The sequence below is a fragment of the Myotis davidii genome, unplaced genomic scaffold (genome assembly GCF_000327345.1).
Source record: "Myotis davidii unplaced genomic scaffold, ASM32734v1 scaffold75, whole genome shotgun sequence".
NCBI classification, from domain to species: domain Eukaryota; kingdom Metazoa; phylum Chordata; class Mammalia; order Chiroptera; family Vespertilionidae; genus Myotis; species Myotis davidii.
In genome coordinates this window covers 1,089,932-1,104,260 of record NW_006286977.1, presented here as the reverse complement: position 1 = coordinate 1,104,260, position 14,329 = coordinate 1,089,932, and the positions used below count along the sequence as shown (strand labels likewise).

General features: G+C 53.8%; 1 protein-coding gene across 1 annotated transcript in view; it reads right to left on the bottom strand.

The window, feature by feature from the left end:
• Positions 1–9,139, bottom strand: part of PMEPA1 (prostate transmembrane protein, androgen induced 1) — a 58,969-nt gene extending 49,830 nt beyond the window's left edge. Inside the window, exons 1-2 of the mRNA XM_015560727.1 lie at positions 8,951–9,139; positions 3,053–3,179 (exon numbers count right to left, since the gene is read on the bottom strand). Coding sequence (XP_015416213.1) covers positions 3,053–3,179; positions 8,951–9,139 — 316 coding nt within the window. The remainder of the gene's footprint in view (positions 1–3,052; positions 3,180–8,950) is intronic.
• Between the last annotated feature and the right edge of the window lie 5,190 nt (positions 9,140–14,329).

The following is a 14,329-nucleotide window of genomic DNA, read 5'->3' as shown; positions in this document are numbered from 1 at the left end:
TCCCCCGCATCCCCTCCCCGGGCCGCGGGGCGGGGTGACGGGGAAGGGGGCGGGTTCTTAAAGGGCCAGAGTGAGGCAGCCCGCAAAGAACCGGGACCCGCGCAGCTGAGGGGCGTTCGATCACCTTTCCCACGGGGTCAGTTGGGGACCCCTGCCCCGCACACCCCGGCCCGGGGTGCATTCCTTGGCCCCGCGAGTTCTTGACTTGGAGTTTGGGAGGAAGCCTGGGTCCCCCGAAGGAGCATGAGGTTCCTGGGGCTCAGGGCAGGGCAATTAGAGAAGGGGGAGCATTCCAGACCACCCTGATTTCGCAGGAAACTCCCACCTCCAGGTTTGCAGCCCCACGAGGCCCCCCGCCCACTTCGCCCCCGGCGCACTTTAACCCGATCCCACGGAGGTCGGCTGGGAAACGGGATCCCGTAGACACGCCCTGGGCGGCTCCGGTAAATGCCCCAGCGCCCTTGTCAGGTAAATATGAGTCGGGGACCGGTGTGAAGTGCCCGCCCGCAGGGGCCCGGGCGAATCCACACCCATTGTCTGCCGCCCCGGGGGCCGCCGGCTGTGGGGATGCCCGGCAGAGACGCAGAGGTGCTTCTGTTTCATTAAGTTTTAATTACTCAAGTGCCAGGAACACCTTCTCGTGGTGTAAAAAAATGTTGAAATATTATGTAAGAGGCCCCCCACACCTTTTGGCAATTTGGGGTGACCCCTCCTAGACGCTTCCCTAAGTCTATTTTACATGGAGGGCCTACCCCGTGCCAGAAACTTACCCAACATGAACTCAACCTGGCACTTTCTGGGGAGGCAGGGCTGTTATCCCATTTCACAGGCCGGAAACTGACCTGGAGTCCGTGGCTTAATTTAAGTTCACACAATGGTGGAGCCTGAGCTGGACCCAGGCCTTGGGGCACCTGCCCCCTCACCTCCCCCCTCCAAACTCTCCCCCCCCACCACCCCTCCCCGGGCCAAAACACACACACATCTAATTCTTTAAATAGCCACACGCCTCTGTAATGCCTGGAGTGTCAGTAATGAGCAGAGATTATTTTTGTGTTGGGGGGTGGAAAGGGGAAAGGGTTCTAAAAGTTATTTCCTTCCCACAGACTGGAACCAACAGTGTTGCAGGGGCCGGGGAAGTGGGCGAGTTCTCTCCCTGCACTGCTCCCCAGGATGCCTCTTGCTCTCTTATCAGGATGAGCAGGAAAGTTTGGAGGGGTGATGGACTGGCGGGAGCTTTCTAGCGGAGCCGCAAGTGCCGGTACAGCAGAGGTCAAAGGCACTCACCATGGCTAGTTTGGAGAAGTCCGAGCCCAAGGCCAGGATGGGGAGAGCACTGAGGGCAGACTCAGCCCCCACCTTGAGGAGGGGTCAACTTCGCCTGCTGGTCCACAGAGGGGCAGGGGATAGGTTTGCTGCAATTTGGCCTCCGCAGCTTGGAGAAAAGCTGAAGGAGGGGGGACCCGGAAAATGTTGGCTGGGCCTGGGGCTGACCCTGGACCCCACTCATTTCTGAGGCCAAAGGAGACCTCCACCACAGCCCCTCCTTTCAGCCATTCTGCCATTCATTCAACCAACAAACTTTCCCTGAGCTCAGCCCTGAGTGCTGGGAACTCAGCCATGCCAGGCAAAACCCCTGCCCTCCTCCAAGTCCCTCGCAGACATCTGTCCTGTCTGGTAAGCGGAAACACACACACATCGATCGTCTGGGAAATGAGGCAATCCAGGTTAAACCGTCAGCAGGCGAAAATAACCAGTGAATTTAGTAGATTAAAACCCCCCCCCCCCCCGCCCCCAAACCCTACCCACATAGAGCTCTGGTCGATGGGCCTGGGAAGAGCACTGGCCATATTTACTGAGTACCTACAATGTGACACCACTGTTCTGATGGTGGCACCTGGAACTGGTTAATGGTCTCAGCCCTGGTTCCAAAGTTGGTTCTGCCCGGAGGCCTAACACAGGGTGTCAGGCACGGTGGTCACAACTGTATCTCCAAAGACCTGTGCCGGGCACCGCCCTGTGTGGTGCTAGGGATCAGCGATGCAGGGGCACACCCACCGTCAGGCCAGGCACAGGAGGAGGTGTTACTGGCCCCGATGGGAGAGCCTCACTCTAAGGGGGTTGGGGTGTTGGGGAAGTACGGGTGTTGGCCCACCTCTGCTGAGCCAGCCTGAGCCCATATGGGAGGGAAGCCACACATCAGAAAAAGAAGTTTCCTTCATTCTGTCTGTAAATATTATGCTCCCCATTCAGGGCCAGGGTTCGTGCTGGCCACTGGGCACCTGTCCTCATGGGCACTGTGGGGGGCAGGGGAGACTATAAGCCCCCATGCAAACTGGTAGCTACACTAGGTCACTTCAGATACGGCGACGATGAGCTAGAGGCCTGGGGGGTGGGGATCAGGAAACACCTGAAGAGGTGTTTTATTCCACTCATATTTACGGAGCATCTGTCTGGGGCAGGACAATTCCCTGTCCTCCTGGGACTCATTCCTGTGGGTCTGTAAACACGTAAGTCCAAGTGATGGCTTCAGGGAGGGACAAGAGCTGGGAAGAATACAAAGGGCCCTGGCTGGACCTAGCTGGAGCCCAACGGGTCAGGGTGGCCTCTCTCGGGAGGTGGGACAGCGGAGAGGGAGTCTCATGCCAAGGTGCCCAGGACAAAGCCCTTGGTGGAGGAGGAATGAAGGAATCCTCAGGGTCCCAGGAAGTCTGGGATTGGGGACACATTGCCCAACCAGGTTGGTTACGGGCCATGGGATTGTGAAAAGCGCATGTGTCCCCAGACGACTGCTGGGGACACGCCTTTCTGGGCCTCCAGACAGCACGTGCCCTGTCTGCCCTGAGTGTGGGTTGGATCTGCCACAGGGGGGCCTTTAGAGAGAGAAAGTCCAGTCTCAGCCAGTCAGGAGGCCTGGCCGGGCTGGGGGCAAGGCCAGCTGGTGCAGGTACCGCGCCCTGTGCTCTCTTTAATGCTCTACTGTCACCATCTTGAAATTCTTAATAATTAATCATTTTTTAACAAGGGGACTTGCAGATCCTGTAGTCAGTCCTACTGGGATGCCGGCCCTCGTTGGCAGCCTGGCAGCAGGAAGCTGGGGAAGCCAGCATGGGTTTTGGCCCCTGCTGGGGGTGGCTGGCCACGTCGGACTGCGCCTGCTGGGCACTGTGGAAAGTGCTGGGCTGCGTCAACAAAGGGCGGCAGTGGGACAAAGCAGATCCCAGCCTCCCCAGGGCCAGCCGTGTCCCCTCACCTCCTGCAGCCCCAGGCCTGAGGACAGAGCTGCTGTTTCAGAAGCAGTCCCCGCCCTAGGGTTTAGGGACCTCTCCTGCTGACTTCCCAGCGCTGGAAGTCGGGCCAGCTGACTCGTTTCCCCACCCAAGTCCTGCCTGTGGTTCAGTCGGCCTGTCAACGGTCCCAGATTTGCATCTCTGGACTTCATGTTTTATTTTTTTTCTGTCTGGTTTTGCTTTTAATCAGTAACAAGGGCTAATGCTCATTGGATGCTGCCTGGGTGGCAGGCCCTGCCCTAGGCCCTGCATATTCGCATATTGGTCAGCTTCATCATCCAACATATATGCCTCAGGTCCTATAGCCAGTCCACAGTACCTCAGTGCATCCCCACCACAGCCCATGTGACAGACGGGGACACTGAGGCATGAGTGAGGTGGAGTGGCATGTGACTGCTGGTACTTATTCTGTTCTCCTCACCTCTGCTGGGGTCTGCTGGCCTCAGGCAACACTGGCCCTGGGCTTCCTGGAGGTTCCCAGCTGACCTTTGCAGGGAGGGGTCAGATGGAAGTGGGCTCAGGTGGAGACCAACTCAGAGAGGAAACTGGTATCAGAATCTTGTGTGAGTGACTTTAGCCGATCACTTTGCCTGGACAATCCTGAATCTCCTCCATGCCAAATGGGGGTGGAAACAGAATTGCACAGTGTGTGTGTGTGTGTTCACTGTCTGTCTGCCTTTTATTGGCAACCCCAAGGGCCAAGACAGCCTGGCTTGTCCCAGTGCATCCCAGTGGGTGGGATGATCAGGGGCTGCTGTACCGTGGGTGCTCGGCAAACCTCAGGGGAGTAAATGAGCAGCACCCACTCACATGAGCATTTGGGGCTACCTTAATTGCTGATAATTCTGTCTTCCTTGCTTGCTCACTCCCTCCACCCCCATACATCTCCTTTTGTCCTGTCCCTTGAATGCCCACCTAATGACAAGCTTCTAAGAAAGTATTGGCAAGCCAGGCACCTGGGCCAGCACCTACCAAGAACAGGTACTTGCCTGGTACCAGAGCAGAGCCAGACAGACTTAACCATGAAGTTGATTCGTGTGTGTGTGTGTATACTCTGTGTGTTGAGGGTCCATGGGTGCCCATATGTGTGTTGCATATATATGTGGGGTGTATATGTACTCGTGCTGTGGGGGGGTATATGTGCATTGTGCGTTTTGTTGGTTGTCTCTGCGTGTTTAGGTGTTGACACAGCTTAGCTCTTGGACAAAGGCCACATGGTTGAGCTCTCCAGCAGCACCAGACAAGCTCTGCCACACGGTCACACGCCCATACCCCCGCCCTCCCACGGGAGCCATCTTCTTCTCTCCCCTCCAGCTTCTCATTGCCAGCAGGGAACTGGTTTCCACAGAGAACACAGGGCTTTGGGACCGAGGCAGAGAGATGAGGGGTAGGCAGAAGGAGAGGACAGTGGAAACATTAGAGCCAAATCCTGTCTTCTGACAGATGGGTAGACTGAGGCCCAGTCAGGGACAAGGCTTAGCCAAGGTCAAGCCGCTGGTGAAGGCAGAGTTGAGCTAGAAGCCTGTTCCTATTCCTGACTCTCAGCCATGATGCCCCATCAGTCCCTACCAGGGAGTGGCACACAGAAAACACCTTGCCATCATGTCCAGTCCCCAGCCAGAGTTAGAGATATGGTCCGCTCCCCTCTGCACAGGGTGCCCTGTGCCCTTATGGGGCTTGGGAACCAACCTCAAAGGTGATGAAATGTCACTGCCCTGTTGAAAGGGCCCTGGGGACCCACAGCTCAGGGGCATCAGCGACTGAATGCACATCTGCTGAAGGAATGCAGGACCATTTTGCAGTGGGAATGAGGCCCTTAAAGTGTGAGTGTCCTCACCCTCTAGTTCCCTTTCTACAACACATTTCCAGGAAATAATGAGAACTGAGTATTAAGGACAAAAATATTGATCCTATCTTCATTTTTGAAAGCAAAAAGGCAATAAAATTAATGGAAGGGGGGGGGGGCGGGTAAACAAAAAAAGCGAAAGACAATCCGGCCGTTAAAAAGGATGCTTTCACAGATTATTTGGTGGGAGAGAGAAAAGTCCTTTATAAAGTTTAAAATAGGCTGCAGACCTGATCCCAATTTTGTACGAATAAAATTATATTTAAAAAGACTGAAGTGATATATGCCAAATGTTAACAGGAGTTAGTTTTGTGGGATGTACATTTCTCTTATACCGTTTGCTGTATTTTCTGCAATGAACGTTAATTTAAAAGTTTTAAAGGTTCCTGAAAAGCGCCTCTGAAGCGACACCCGCCCACGTCGTCCTGTGGTTCCTTTAACTCCAGTCAAGACACAGAGGGGCGGGGGTGCCAGACGCGTCTGACATCACGGGCAGCCCGAAATGACACAGCGGACCGGCCAATCCCAAGTTCGGATTCCGGGAGCCGCTATTTGATTGGACACAAGTGCGGGCGGCTTCGCCCAATGACGGGAGAGGGGCAGGAGCCCGGGGGCAGCGTGGGTTTTAAATCCACGTGGTGGCGGGGGGGCGTGGCCGCGGCGGCCCGGCCTCTGGGCTGGCCTCCGCTTTTTTTTCCCCCGCCCCCACCCCCGCACGCACACACACCTCTGCTCCACCTTAGTTCCTACTCAACCTCCCCTCCCTGAGGTCCGCAGGGGAGGAGGTGATGGGGGGCGAAGAGGGGGGGTACATCGTGCCTTGTGAAGGATCTGCCCCATGGTTCATGCTCTATATATACTTGTTGCATAATTATCTCAAAGACCAAGTCTTAGCACATACTAATACAAAATGACGTCCTATAAAACTTAATATTCAAAAAATCACGCCTTTCTTCTCTAATTCGATATTCACACAAAAACAAGTTAGGTGCTGTCATTATTCCCGTTTTACAAATGTGGAAACGTCTTACAGCATCTTCTGATGACGGAACCCGTCCATTCGCCGGACGTTCACTGAGCATCTACTCTGTGCCAGGCAGGGTCCGGAGGGATAACAGAATCCAGGACAGACGCTGTGAATGCCACCCTTCTATCTGAGTAACCACGGGCAAATTATCTCAAAGACCAAGTCTTAGCACATACTAATTAATACAAAATGACATCTTATAAAACTTAATATTCAAAAAATCACGCCTTTCTTCTCTAATTCGATATTCACACAAAAACAAGTTAGGTGCTGTCATTATTCCCGTTTTACAAATGTGGAAACGGAGGCAGAGGGAGGCCAGGTAACTTTTCTGTGGCTCGAAGGTGGTGGGGCTGCTAGAGTCACACCAGGCCTGTCTGTTTCCAGAGCCCTTGGTCTGAACCACCACTGCACTTCTCCAGCCAGCACTCACCCAGAAACTCCAGCCAGGCCTGTGCTACTGGGAAGCAAGAGAGGAGGGAGGGCACAGGAATCATGTGGGCAGGGCACAGCTAGGGCAGAGAGGTCAGAGTGGTGAGTATGCCACTGGGACATACCAGGCCCCCGCTAGGCTAGGATGGGGGTACACTGGTGGGCACGACAGGCCCATTCCTGCCTCATGGAGCCGGCCGTCTAAACCAGCAACTACTAAGGTGGCCTGTGGCCACCTGCACAGGTGTTTCCATTGTCACTGACAGGAAGTTGTGGGGGGTTTTGTTTTTTTTTCTTTTTACATCAAGCTGCGGTCCACCTGCTTCATAGAGTCCATAACTTCATGCTCCCGGCAGCATAACTGTGCTTCAGAAATTGAGGAGCAAGCTAAACATCATGGCTTTCCATTCAAGACAAGCCACGTCATTCGTGCAAACTAAAAACGTAGCTCAAAACCATTGAGTGTCCAGGTGACAACAGCAGAGCTCAGGTCCCCTTTAAGGGCAGAGTCCCATATGACTGCACACATCCCACCACACTAAGCAGACTCTGCTCCCCACCAGGGGCCCCTGACCCTGCACCGTCCTCTGGAACCCCGGAACCTCCCTGGCTGGCTGGAGTCTGCCGGGAGCCCACGGAGAGGGGAGTTTCCGGCTGGGCCCAGGGAAAGGCACCTGCCGGTGTGGTCTGTGTCTCTGCAGCTCCCTGGGGGGTCTGGGTTCACAGACCCGCCCTGCCACCTGCCACTCAGCTGCCGGCTCTCCCCTGGACTTCCTGTTGCACTCACTGCTAAGCCGGAGGCTGGTCCTCGCTGCGGGCAAAGTGCTTTGTTCCTTTTGCTCTGCAGCACAGGTGGCCATCTCGAGCACCCTTCACCTTTGATTACCTGATTGATCCAGGTGGTTTCCGGCTGTTGATTTTTTTCAGACAGGGCTGCCAGGGGGACTCAGGTGCCCATTGCCCTCAGATTCTGGCATCCTGGGAAGCAGCTCCCACCTGTTGGGCCTCACTCGGTGCCAACAGTTCTGCAGTGGGAACGTCTTCCCCGAGGCGTGGGGAGGAAGTTATAACGTACTTAAACCTGCCCGGTTACTATGGGGCCTGGATTTGAATTCAGACCCTTCTGGCCCTGGGGTCCACCCTGTCAGCCCCTGCACCGTCCTGTGACAGGAGGAAGAGAGAGCTAAGCCCTCATCTGTCCTGGAGCCCGGGGGTCCGATTTTTTAAAGCAGCAGCAATATCCTGTGACTTCCTTCTCGAAAATCTTTTGTTTTTGGCCTGAGACAGCTAATGCGTGGCCAGGGTATCCACGGAAACCAGGGTGCCGAGAGCAAGCTGTACCAAATCTCCATGCTGAAGCCATCAGACGGCCAGTCTGGGCCTCTCTGGTTTTTTATTTACTCTCCATCCCTCTGTGTCATTTTACACTCTCCTGACCAATGAGACCACCAGATACACACGCTTTCAGGGCGTGCGGGGAGGGGCTGCCCTTTCGGAACGGGGGCGGGGGTGTGCTTGCTGTTCCTACTGTGAGCTCCCCAGATGAGGCGTGACACCCAGGTCTGCCTCTCACCCCACAGGGCAGGTCCTGAGTTTCACCCCCAAGTCTTGCTCTGGGTCAGGATCTCTCAATGGTGTCACTATTGACATTTGGGGACAGATGACTCTCTGTCTTGGGAGCTGTCATACTCAGCAGCATCCGTGGTCCCTAGTCCCTCCTAGAGGCGAGTGGCGCTGTCCCCGGCCGGAGACAACCCCGCACATCCCCACACACCTGCTGGGAGTAGGGTTGCCTGATAAATACAGGACACCCCGTTCCATGTGGATGTCAGATGAACAACGAATCATTTTAGTATAATTATTTCCCAAACTATACTAAATACAATATTTGAGACATATTTATAGTAAAAAACTGTTTCATTGTTTATTGAAATTCAAATTTAACTTTGTGTCTTGTATTTTTATCTGCGAACTCTGCCAGCCCTAACTAGGGGGCAAAATCACTCCAAGATGGGAACCATGGCTCTCGAGTTCAGGTTCTTAACCATCATGCCTCAGTTTCCTCACCTGTAAAATGGATGTAGTATTAGCACTGACCTGGTTAAGGAGTTGCAGGCACTGATGGAGCCGAGGCTGGCAACGGTAGCACGTGGGGCAAACGCCCACTGCTCTTCTTCTCCGGGGGATATTGTGGGGCCTTTGTGATACAAGCCAGGCCTCCCGCTTTCTCCCGCTCTCTGCCCCAGAACTGGGGTGGGGACTGCTACACAGCAAGCACACTGGGCGGTGGGGCCAGGCCCTGCAGCCTACATCATCTTTAGAAGAGAACCTTTCTCCTGGGGCCGGCACTTAGCTCACAGCCGGGTCCTTCTTGGTGCCTGGCCCTGTGCTGAGTACCAGGGGGACAATGGTGCCCAAACGCAGGCCCAGGCACTGCCTTCCAGAAGCTGGGGTGGCATGGGCATAAATGACGACCGTGATGCAGGTTCCTTGTTCCCGAGGCTGGGGTTGCTCTGACACCTCCTTGATGTCCCTCACCGCCCACATCCCGGCCAGGGGCCAATCCTGGGGCTCAGCCCTTACATTTAAAGATAGTGTTACTGAGGTGTTGACACACATACTTAATGTGGGTGATGTGGTCAGGTGTGACTTACGTGCACATGGGTGAAGCCATCCTCACAGTCGAGAGACTACACGTCTCGTCGCCCCAGACGCCCTGTGTCCCCTGGTCATCTCCCTCCGCCTCCCTCACAGCAACCGCCAATCTGCTCTGTCACTGCAGATGGCTTTACGTGTTCTAGAGTTTGATATAAATGGATTCGCACAGTCCATGCTTTTTTCCGTCTGGCTTTTTTCACTCAATATGATTGTTGTGAGGTTTGTGCGTGTTGTGTGTGGCATTTATTTCTGGGTGGCATTCTCCGGCATGGACCCACCAGCTTGCTCACCCATTCGCCTGTGATAAACCTACCTCTTTTTTACGATGCGACTATTTATTGAAATATGGCAGGCACACAGAGAAGGGCACCGATCACAACTGACCACGAAGCGAGCACGCACACACCTGTGTTGCCAGCAGCCAGGCCGAGAAGCGGCATGACCAGCGGAAGCCTCTGTGCCCTGCTGGTCGCTGGCCCCCACCCCCCCTCAGAGGCCGCCCCCACCCTGTTTCCTAAGACGAGGAAGAAGCTGCTGGTTCGGGAACTTTGCACACATGGGTCAGACAATGTGTCCTTTGTCTGCATCTGGCTTCCTCGCTCACATTCGCCCTGTTCTCCTGTGTGTGGCAGCTTGTTCCTTTAGGGCTCGGTGGTGCTCTTAGGTGTGGCCCTACCGGCCTGTTTACCCAGCCTCCTGCGGAGGGCGGTTGGGCTGCTTCCACTCTTTGGCCATCCAGAATATTGCTGGTATGAACATTTTTGCACAAATCTCTCTCTCTCTCTCTCTCTCTCTCTCTCTCTCTCTCTCTACCCCCCCCTCTCTCTCTCACCCTCTCTCTTCCCTTCCACTCTCTCTAAAAATCACAAATCTCTCTCTCTCTCTCTCTCTCTCTCTCTCTCTCTCTCTCTCTCTCCCCCACCCCCCTCCTTCCCTCCCTTCCTCCTGTCTCCTACTGGCCCCTCATCCCCTTGAGGAATGAGACTCTCTTACTTACCTTTGTAACTTGGTGCCATCAACTGCAGTCACAGGCCCCCAGCGGAGCTCAGAGGATGGACGACTTTGTTTCGTTAACCAGAAGAGCACTACGTGTGAGGGCTCCAGGCCCCACTTCCTTGCCGTGTCTGGGTGTGTTCTGGCCCAGGCAACCAAATGCAGGGTGCTTCAGCTGAGGGACGGTGACTTGGTGCTGAAAACTTGGTTACAAAAGAGGAGTTTAGGATTTGGCTCCTGTCTTTCCCAAGCTGGCCTTGCAGGGCTGTTTTCAGGGCGTCCCCGGGTCTGCCATGCAGGCCTCTCCAGCAGAAGGCAAGGATTTGCCCAAGGTCTCAGCTCAGCCTCTTTTCCATGAGGTCTAGCAGTGGAGCCGCCGATGGAAAAAGGACACCCACTTAAATTTGAATTTCAATCCAACAATGAAGAATTGAAGTATGACCTGAATGCGACTGAAATCCAAACCTGACTGGGGCTGTGTGTGTTTATTTGCTAAACCCGCAGCCTGTCTAGCAGAGCTGAGTTGGATGAATGAACGGATGAGCTTGTTATAGTTAGCTATCGCTGCGTAACAAATTACCATAAACTGAGCAGCTTAAATTATAGACATGTGTTATCTTGAAGTTTCTATGGGCCCGGAGCCTGACCTCTGCTTCAAGGGTTCACCTGGCTGAGATCCGGGTGCGGATGGGGCTGTGGTCTCACCTGGATGCCAGGTGTGGGGCTGGAAAAGAATCAGCAACAAGGCCCCTCAGGCTATTGGGAGAATAGGTTCCCTGTGGCTCACATGGGGCTCGCGGCTGCTTCCTTCTTCAAAGCAGTAGAAAGAGCAGAGTCTAGGGGAGTCTACTGGGCAGATGGGGGTCCTTCAACAGAATGTGGTCACAGGGTGACACCCGCCTCCTTCGCTGCCACCAGGGGACGGTGAAATAAACAGCGGTTCCTCCATACGCCAGAGCAGGTGCAGGAATAGCAATAGGGCTGTGATTTCCCTGCACCTAGAGAAAGCAAACTGCACAGTTTTCCAAATGAAAAACAGCCAAATCACTTTTTACATCTCCACCCGCCCCCAGTTATAAAAACAACCCGGGCTCATGGCAAAATAGAAAAAACAAGAAAATTACAAGTGGAAAGAATACAGAATATGACTGCCCATAAACACTACTTCTAACATTTGGATGCTTTTCCTTCCAGTTTCATTTCTGTGCATATTTGCACACATGGGGGGATGTACATGTATATTTAAATAGATATTGAAGCAAAAATAGAATCCCCGCGGGGGCTGCTCAGCGCCTCGCTCTGCCCTCTCGCCTGTCACCACCCCATCCTGAGTGCGGATTTATCGTCTTCGCGGCGGCGGAGCACGAGCGACTGGATGCAATCCCCGAAGGGTGGACACACAGGTTGTGTCTGGTTTTCAGAGGACACCCATACGTACCACCCTTTGTGTAACTGGGGGTTCGAGAATCAAGGGCATGAAGGTGAATATGGGCTCTTCCTTTCACCCACAGTTTCACCTAGGACACATCCCTAAACCTCTTGCTGCCTCAGTCTCCTCATCTCTAGAATGGGGACAGTAACTGGACGCACCTCTGGAGCTGCTGAGGAGTGAGTGATTGGAAAGTCCGAGGACTGCTGTCAGCCAGCCCCGGAGGCACTGGGGGTCCAGTTTGGATTTGCTGTAGGGAAGGTGTTTTGGGGACTTGGGGACCTGCTGGGAAGTGGAGAATGGTGATAGCATGGTGGTGGCTAACACTGTTCACCCTGCCTGGGGCTCTGTTCTAACCCTTACCCACCATCCAGTGCTCGGTGAAGCCTAAAATAAATTTAAAAAATAAATAAAATAAAAATAAAGCACGGCTTGGTAACATTCAAGGGGCACCTCTCCCATCCCCTGGCAATCCCAGCGGGAGGACTGGGTCCCCTGGCTCAAGTGCCCGGGCACCTGGTGTGAGACCTGGAAGCACCACTTGGGAGCCAATCTAAATGCCCTGTGGCCAGGACCTGGGCAGTTAATGGTACAGCTGCACGGACACCAGGAGCTGCCCGCCAGGGCGGCGCTAGAGCTGGGCTGGGAAGTGCGGCCCGCTGCTTGCTTTTGTAGGTAACGTTTGATTGGAACAAGCCATTTTGTTTACATTTTGTCTCTGGCTGCTTTCAAGCTGCAAGGGCAGAGTTGAGTAGTTGCGGCAGAGACCAGATGGCCCACGAAGCCTAAGATATTTACTGTTTGACCCTTTTCTGAAAAAATTTCGCTACATCAGTACGCACCGTGGCGGAAGGCTCTCCTCACTCACTGCTGCCTGAGAAAAACACTGGCAGCAGCGGGGACGCCAGCATCGACAGCGTGCTTTCTGCTTTGTGAGGAACAATGGGAGACAAACAAAACCGTGGGAACATGCGTGCAGATGGGTTTTACAGGTGCACAAAAGTCTGAAAGGGCGCACCCCGCTCTGCTGTGACTGTTCCCGCTGGAAGCTGAGAGGTAATAGACTTGAGGGAGCGTTAACTAGTTGCTAAGCACTATGTTGCATGCACACATTCTCGCACTTTAAAAAATATACATTTATTAATTAAACTGACTGGGGTGACATTGGTCAACATGAACGTACAGGTTGCAGGGGTGGGTTTCTATGTTACAAGATCTGCATATTGCATGGTGTGCCCACTACCTGAAGTCAGATCTTCTGCCAGCTTCTATCAGGACCCCCTCCTCCCCCCACCTGCCAGATTCGCTCACTTTTGAGGTTGGTGCTAGAATGATGTTCCTTTTACAGACAAGACAAGCAAGGCACAGAGAGGTGAAGTCACTTGCCTAAGGTCACACAGCTTTCAAGTAGCAGAGCTGGGATTCAGTGTGGGGGAGAAGGGCAAACACTTCCTATTTTACTAATGTCTCTGTTGTTTGACAAACATGGAAAAGAATAAAACGTGACTCAGTTGACACAGTCCCTGTCACTACTTACTTGGTCGCAGGCCCCTCTCAGGCCTGCCACCCAGGGCGTTCTTCCAGTGGGCTCACGGCGACCTCTCAGGAAGGTCTTGGGCAGGACCCTAGACCTGCTCTAGTGATGGGTGAGTGGCCGGGAGGCGGCAGATTCTGGGCCGCAGGTAGGAGCGACCCCCCCCCTTTAATTCAGGGCCTCCCAAACTGAGGGTGCATTTGCAGGGAAGCTGGGAGCTCCCCTGCCCAGCCCAGATTTTCCAAGGCATTGCGTTTCATGAGCGTTATCAAACGGTGACATTTCGGAGTGCAAGTGGGGTGGTTGTTAATACGGATTTGATGGTGCTAAAATGATTAAGCATGGCAGGCTTTTAAACAATGGGTTCATAAAAGGTGTTAATAACTCCTAAGTGCCTCGGTGATATCATAAACTGCTCCCAATTAGGTCTCTTCACTTCTCTTTACTCAGGGAATGAGCGAGGACTTGCTGGAAGGCTGCCTGAGCCTCTGGGGCCTTGGGGAGCAGCGAGGAGCTGGGCCCAGCTTGGGAAACTAGTTAGCTGGGCCGGGGAGTGTGCACGAGCTTTCTAAAGGAGCACCCACTTCAGGCTTTTCAGAAGGAAATGCCCAGGAAACCCCAAGAATGGGGCGAAGGAGTGAGGGTGTGGCTCTGGGTCTGCAAGGCCATTCCGGGGGTCCTGCAGGCTGCCTCCCCACAAAACCCAGGCAGAAGGGATGCGGGGGGCTTAGCGTGGGGGCTGCGTTTGAATCTGGCTCCGCTACAGTCTCTGGGTCAGTGTGGGCAGCTTGCCCTCCTCTGTGTGTGCAAAATATAAATGCCCGGCCCCTCGTTCAAGAGTTAGCAAGAATTTCAAGGTGGGACAGCACAGCGCCAAACTAAGCATGGAGCCTTTCTGAGCCTGGGGCCTGTGATTGTCCAGGTGCATGCCTATGATGCTGGGCCTCCTGTGCCCTCGATCTCCCCATCTGTAAAATGGGCTTAGACACAAATGTCATTCAACGTTTTCTAATAGTCACATCAAAGAAGTAAAAAGAAACAGACACTACTTTTAACAATATATTTAAAAGTTATGTTTAACCCAATGTATCCAACATATTACCATCAGCCATGTAATAGAATA